Source organism: Pangasianodon hypophthalmus, chromosome 7 (genome assembly GCF_027358585.1).
Source record: "Pangasianodon hypophthalmus isolate fPanHyp1 chromosome 7, fPanHyp1.pri, whole genome shotgun sequence".
Classification (NCBI taxonomy): Eukaryota; Metazoa; Chordata; class Actinopteri; order Siluriformes; family Pangasiidae; genus Pangasianodon; species Pangasianodon hypophthalmus.
In genome coordinates, this window is record NC_069716.1 from 237,501 (window position 1) to 245,000 (window position 7,500).

At 43.0% G+C, this 7,500-nt stretch overlaps 1 protein-coding gene across 3 annotated transcripts in view; it reads right to left on the reverse strand.

Moving 5' to 3' along the window:
* The window catches only part of pcdh1b (protocadherin 1b), a 97,464-nt gene that overhangs the window by 85,015 nt on the left and 4,949 nt on the right, over positions 1-7,500 (reverse strand). For all 3 annotated transcript variants that reach the window (XM_053235330.1, XM_053235332.1, XM_053235331.1), the window contains exon 3: positions 3,105-5,276. In XM_053235330.1, the coding sequence (XP_053091305.1) occupies positions 3,105-5,276 (2,172 nt within the window). The remainder of the gene's footprint in view (positions 1-3,104; positions 5,277-7,500) is intronic.

Genomic DNA, 7,500 nt, shown 5'->3' on the forward strand with positions numbered 1-7,500 from the left:
TTGTGTGTGCGAGTGTGTGTGAGTGTGTGCGAGTGTGTGTGTGTGTGTTTGTGTGTGCGAGTGTGTGTGAGTGTGTGCGAGTGTGTGTGTGTGTGTTTGTGTGTGCGAGTGTGTGTGTGTGTGTGCGAGTGTGTGTGTGTGTTTGTGTGTGCGAGTGTGTGTGAGTGTATGTGCGAGTGTGTGTGAGTGTGTGAGTGTGTGTGTGTGTGTGTGAATAAATAAATATGAAGTCTCCATTAGCAAGTTTATCCTCTTTCACCTACAATCCATCTCCACCTGCTCTCTGTGACTCAGCACACACACACACACACACACAACACACGGTTATTCCGTTTCCAAGACAACGGTGCTCTTAAGACGAGAACACGTTGTTGGAATTTCAATGGTCTGTAAGGCCAGGAGAAAGAATGGTGTGTGTGTATGTGTGTGTGTGTGTGTGTTAGTTATTTGCCACCAGCCAACAAGAAACCAATTGAGTCACATAAAACAGAACAGAGACATAACCTGCACTAAACACACACACACACACACACACACTCTCCAGACTGTGTGTGTGTGTGTGTGTTTGACGAATGAGTAAAGTGAAAGACAAACAGACGAGGCTCACGCAGCAGACGGACTGGAATATAAGCGTCTGTTTGTGTTCCCTGTGTCTGAGCACAAAGGTGGAGTGTAGAGTTAATAATTCACACCGTGTGAAATAAAAACAGCCAGCGGTGCAGCACCGGTCACCTGCAACTCCTCAGCACCCCTCAGCGTAGGGTGTAGGGAATCAGGGGGAGGTTTAGAACACAGCCAGAACCTCAGCAGTTCTACAATCTTCTAATCAGTGTAAAATTGTAACAGTGTGGAGTTCTGCATTCTAGAACCCTGCAGGACAGAAAGAACACCTCTGAGCCATCCACACCGGACCGACGATGGTGTTTATGTGCCCTACATAGTGTACAGGGCCTGTGGTTTGGGACACGCCCACAGTGGACCGACGATGGTGTTTATGTGCCCTACATAGTGTACAGGGCGTGCGGTTTGGGACACGCCCACAGTGGAGGCGTTTATGTGAACTAAATCCATTACTAAACATTGTGTTTCCTAGATTAGTGCACTACATAGTGAAAATATTTCTCCAGGGCAGAGAACAGGGAGTGTGTGAGTGATTTAGAACACAGTGAAAGAGAAGAAGTGTGTGTCGTCTATTCTAGAACGTTCTACTCTTCACAACGTGGAGCTTTAAACTCTGTATTAGTGTGTTAGTGCTCCTGATTCTTCAGTGTAGGGACTAGGGAATAGGGACTAGGGAATAAGGAGCCACTCAGGACACAGCCTTGGTGTCCTACATACGATGTTTTAGTTTGAATGGATTAAAATGTGCGTGTTAGTAACTTTAATGATGAGATGACAAAAATAAATAAATAATAAATAATAAAAGTGGAATACTGTACCTTAAGATTTCATTTCAGTCTTTGCTTACAGTCAGATCCACAAACGCACAGCCAGATTGGAATTTAAACTTGTTTTTATTGAAATAAACTTGCTTTTAATTATATAAAAGTATGTACACACAAACATACAGTGTCATGAATAAGTGATGAAATAATATTAAAATAAATCACAGGATGAGAAAAAAATGGAACACAAATGGGAATGTGTGCAGTTTTAAAATCCATTGGGCTCCCACATGATTACACACAGCCTATAAGGCACCCTGCGTGTGTGTGTGCGTGTGTGTGTGTGTGTGTGTGTGTGTGGTGAATGAACCCTGCTCACCCCCGTGGTGCATACTCAATTACCTTCATATTTTTCCTGCGGCCTCCCCGTGGTTTAATCTGACAGGAGATCATTATGCTCAGTAAAGACACAATCCTCACCTTAAACCTGTCACTTTTCATCGTTTGTCTTTTTCGGTCTCTTTTCTCTGCGCACATATTCATGCAAACAAACACGTCGATTGTGCATTTAAGTCCTGGTGGTTCACGCTGTGTGAATTTTTTACCGGCTGCTGTTATAAAGCTGTAGACTGAGAATACGATATAATACAAATAAAGAACAACCAAAATAACTTCATATTAACATTATGTACAATGTGCATTAAAAAATAAAAAATAAAACTTCAATCTCCGACTCACTAATGAGGCCCAAGCATTTATTTTTGGCTTGCTCTTTAAAGCTGCACATAAATGTGGCACTGTGTCATTTTGTCTCTTATATACACACTCTTATCTACGTGTGTGTTGATATATCACAGTTTTATAATATATTGTGATGTTTTATTTCTTCCTGTCTTGTTTAGAAGATACATCCTGTTCCATACTCTTCCAAACGCAGTGCTGAATACTGAGGTAAATCATCTACCCGACTCTCGGCACCTACAGCCGACGCGTCATGATTCACAGTTTATAGCTCAAGCTTGTGATGCACACTGAGATGCTATTTCCCATTATAGCCTTCTCATAAAATGACCTCACGTATGTAGTTTTAATGAAGCCCAGCACTTATTGTGTGTGTGTTGAGTTGTGTTACGAGCAGAACTCTGGCGAGGAAAGCAGCTGGAATTACCTGCCATTAATCTATGCAAACAATTTACTCTGGCTCCAACAAAATGAAGACCGAGTAATTAAAGTCGTTTTTCAAAGACAAAGACAAAATGTGTGTGTGTGTGTGTGTGTATGTGTGAGGGTTAAGTGTGCTTTTTTTAACATTATTCACCCTAGTTCACGCCTTTGTGGCTTCTTTTACAGCCCCTTGATTGAATAGTTTTAATCATCAAAGAAGTGAAAGAAAGTGAAAAAGCTGTGAAACCCAAAGGAAATACTTCTTTAAATCAAATAAAAATAAATCAAACAAAGCCAGTGTTGTATCCTTCATTTAAGGAAAAAAGAGATAAAATATGAAGCAGGTAGTGGCATTAAATGGAAACTAAAGTGACAATGAAGTTTAATTTGCATAAATAAAAAAAAACAGTCCTGATATATGATCATGAGGCACGCCATGTTTGAGGTTTTTCACGGTAGCTTTGGTTTAGATTTCAGTCCAAGCCCCTAATACATCCCCTTAGTCCACAGAATATTGGTGTCATACCCTGCCATGCTTTGGAAATGATCTCCTACCTGTTTGGTGCTGTATTTCTGAGGGTTGGTCTTGTAGCTGTAATCCGAATACTGATCAGAACCGGTCGAGTTGCTGTCTCCAGTCCCTACGAAGGTGTTTGCAGCCGGAAGATCCTGAACAGCCTGGTGCTTTTTGGAAGCTGAAGGGGATTGTGGCTGCAGCTGAATGGAGGGCAAAGGGGAGTTTGACCGGTAGTGTCTCCCCAAATCGGGGCTTCCGGGAGGGTAATTGAGGGGCAGATGAATCCTGGGACTATCATTGTCACTCATCAGGTTGAATTTTAAGCCTTTCTGAAGACTTGCCTCCTCATCCTCCTCCAAGGACTTTGCTGGTTTTGGAGACTTGCCCTTCTTACCCTTTTTGCCCTTGCTGCTTTTGGTTCCTTGCTTGGGTGTGTAGAGATCTTTGGACTCTTTCTTTCCTGCTTGGTATCCACTCTTGGCTTCCTTCTGCAGACGGTGCCGGATAACAACCACCACCACAATGACCAGGATGACCCCGGCAATCCCTGCAAGGCTTCCATACACAATGTTGCTCTGCTGGACGCGCGCGTATTCTGGGTCTCCAGCGATGTCCCTTTCTAGAGGTGTGTAGAGACTGTGGCCGACCAGTGATTCCACCAATGTGACGTTTCCGATTGTCTCATTTACAAAGATGTGGACCAGCGCTGTCGTGTGCTTGGCAGGTTTTCCCTTGTCACTGACTTTTACGACCAGACGGTGGAGACCATTATGCTTCCGGGTGAATTCTTTGACAAGCGTAATCTCACCATCTGTTGGAGAAATGCGGAAAAGTCCATGAGGGTTTCCACCCATGATGGTGTAGTCTAACTCCGCATTCAATCCCGTATCAATGTCCTCTGCTTCCACTTTTTCCACACGCGTATCTGGGCTCGTCAGTGGTGGAAGAAACTTGTACGAGGAGTTGGAAGGTTTGGTGATATAAGGTGCATTATCATTTTCATCTAGGACGTTTATTGTAATTCCCACATAAGAGGAGCGAGGAGGATCACCTCCATCAACAGCTTTTAGACGGAACGTGTATGTGCTTTCCTTTTCCCGATCAAAGGAAATTCTCGAGAGGATAGTCCCTGTGCCGTTCTGAATCACAAACTTTCCGTTGTCTGGTTCCACTGATAAGTGAACCTGAGCATTTTCACCTTTGTCAACATCCATGACAGTCACCATTCCCACAGGACTGAGTGGAGGCATGTTTTCCAGGACAGAGAAACTGTAGCCATTTAGCATGAACTTGGGATCGTTGTCATTGCGGTCGAGCACATTAACCACAACTGTTGCAGTTCCCCTCATGCTGGGAACCCCCTTATCAGATGCCTCAACATGAAACTCATAGCGTTCTCTGTATTCACGGTCTAACTGGTCCATCACTCTGACCTCTCCTGTGTTACGGTTGATCTCAAAGAGGCCCTTGATGGCTGAGTCTAAGATAATATTGTACGTGAGCTCGGCATTGGTGCCGCTGTCTGCATCGGTGGCTACTACATCCAAAACCTTATCGCCTGGCTGATTCTCCTCTGGAAAGTCCACCTCATACATTGACGGGGAGAAAACCGGAGCGTTATCATTCACATCTGTTACTTGGACCTTTAGAGAGTTGGTGCTGGAAAGAGCCGGGTTCCCTGAATCAACAGCTACAATCTCAATCCTGTATTCCTTGACCCGTTCGTAATCCAGTGGTGTTGTTGTCTGCAGGAAATACTTCCTCCGACTTGTGTCTGATGCTGAACGAAGCTGGAAAGGTACATCTCCCGCCACCACACAAGTCACCACTGCATTTTCACCCTCGTCCCGATCTGTCACTTCCACCAGAGCCACGGGAGTTCCCACAGGCATGTCCTCAGAAATGTTAGCAATCCCATCCTCATGAGCCACCAGGGCAAATCCGCGGATCCTGATGGAAGGTGCGTTGTCATTCTTGTCCTTCACTGTGATGGTCACCAGGGCTTTGGAGCTCTTGGCCTGCGGGCCGTTGTCTTTGGCCTGGACGTAGAATTTGAGCAGATTCACTTCTTCACGGTCCACTGGACCTTTGACGTAGATGATGCCGGTGTTTCTGTCGATGCTGAGGAGGTGCTGCACGATGGTCGGTGCCTGATAGAGAATGTACGTGACCACACCGTTATCTCCCACATCAGCATCGTTGGCCTTCACCTAGTCCAAAAAAAAAACAGAAGAGGTTTTATGATAAAAGCTATCATTTTTTTAAAAAAAGATGAACATTCAAGATTAGAGAAAAGATGTTAATCCGTTGCAGGGGTTGGTGTGTGGTCACATATTTTAAGAGTAAAAATGCAAGCAGTGAAACACGAAAAACAACCAAAACAAACTAACTAAACAGAAAACATTAAGACTGAATACAAGCAAGAAAACACATCCAGACACATAAACTAGCCAAAGGCGGAACTGATAATTGGGGCGGCGACAGAGCAGGAAGGCTCCAGACAGGAAGTCGAGAAAGATCCAAACACATTAGTTTCAATTCAGGCAATTTAATTTGATCCATTATCATCCATCTTTGTCTATATAAAATATAAATTATCTTCCCATAACTCTCCAGTTAATGTAGATGGTGAACTTTAAAGGGTTAATTGTGGGAGATCATTAAATTAACAGTCTGTGTATCGCGGTGAAATGTATAAAGATGGTAAGAGGATGAAGAGTTCTAACAACAGAGTTGGTGGGGGCACAGAAAAATAACACCAAGTTTTCTGTTTTTTTTTTCTCCTCAAACGTCATTATCTGCTGAAAATGCCCTGAAACCTGATTCACAAGGAGAATAAAGCTTATCTTACTCTGGCTGGCGTAAAAAATATCACCATGCGCATTAAAAATCCTGCCTACAAATATGATAACCTAATAATCCCATTTACAAAATAACTCCAGATATCTGCTGGTTATCATATCTGTTTTGAGGACAGTCAACAAATCTTGTAGTATTTGTTTTTGTCCTTTCTAAAGGTTATTATATTTTTTCTTTTAAACCTGAGGGAATTGTACTGTATGTCTCTGAATTCCCATTTCAGATGGAGCCTCGTGTATTTGAATAAACCACCAGTGTCATGGCTTCCCTCTCCCCCTAAATGCAAAGCAATGATGTGGTGTAACTTACATCACTCACATGCACCTGAGATACAACACATAATTAAAAAAATATTCACTTAGTGGAGGCCATTACTGCATCGAGATGTCATCGATGCCAAAAATTTACACCACACAAAATTTACACTCAGGAAAGGACGTGTCAGCTCATCCTGAAAGTGCATTACGCTAATTAATAAAGCTGCAAAGTTTTCTGTGAGCACCTTTTAGTCTTCCTTAAAGAATTTGTGTTAGCAGCGAAAAACAAGACTAAAATGTATCAGAAGGAAAAGAGATCATCTGTGCACTAAGGAAGGAAAAGGACCAGAAAACCCATTTACTTTCAAAAAGCAATCACTCACAAAAGAGCATGAATTACTTATGACTTGTTATAAAACCACGACAGCTAGAACCGCTTGCAAATATCAGCCCAATTGGACACGCAGTCAAATGCTGTTTGTTTAATTTCAGCTGAAGGTCATCTCTGGATTTCAGTTCTCCATTACAATCTTTTCAAATAGAGTTTAAATGAGAAAATGATCCATTTCATATCTTCGCTGACCGCTGTAACTGCTTCTGCTCGCTGGATTGCGATTTCTCCTTCTCGCTGTGGATGAAACACCATCACGGCTTCGCTCTCTGCATTACACAGCGCCGCCCTAATCTGGGACAGTCGTAAGATTATTCATGAGGCTTAAGTTATTATTGCTCTTCATGAGTCACTCTGTTTCATCCGCCAAACAAGCTGGGAATAAATTTCGCCTGATGTGCGCTTGAAGAGCGTGTCTCTCCACAAACTGAAACACTCCGTCAACACGTCTCGTCCAATGAAAATGTAAACCTTAAGCCTTTTTAATGCTGCCACGGCTCTAAAGAGAGATTATGAGGCCTGGAGGAGGAGGGAGATCTTTTCACATCCTTTTTGAAAACAACTGGGTTTCATGGATTAATTGTTGACTGAGAGATTAACCGGCTTTAAAACAATTTTATGCGTGAGCACTCGCTTCGGCTCAGCTCCAGGATCAGAAGCTGGAGTTCGCACTAGCCGACTAATTTTAGCACTGACCGCGTTTCCAAGTGAGTCAATAATACTTCGCTTGCATTTTAAGGGCAAGTCATTAAGTGAGGAGATTCATTGCCTGGGTAAATGGTACTGGCCCTGACAGTTTAAGATTAGATGTGTGTGGAGATAAAGCCTCGATTTCTGTGTGAATAATGGCGAACATATGAGCTGTAACTCCTGTCACTCACTCTCTCACTCTCATTACACACACACACTGAAGAGAGCACACCTGTG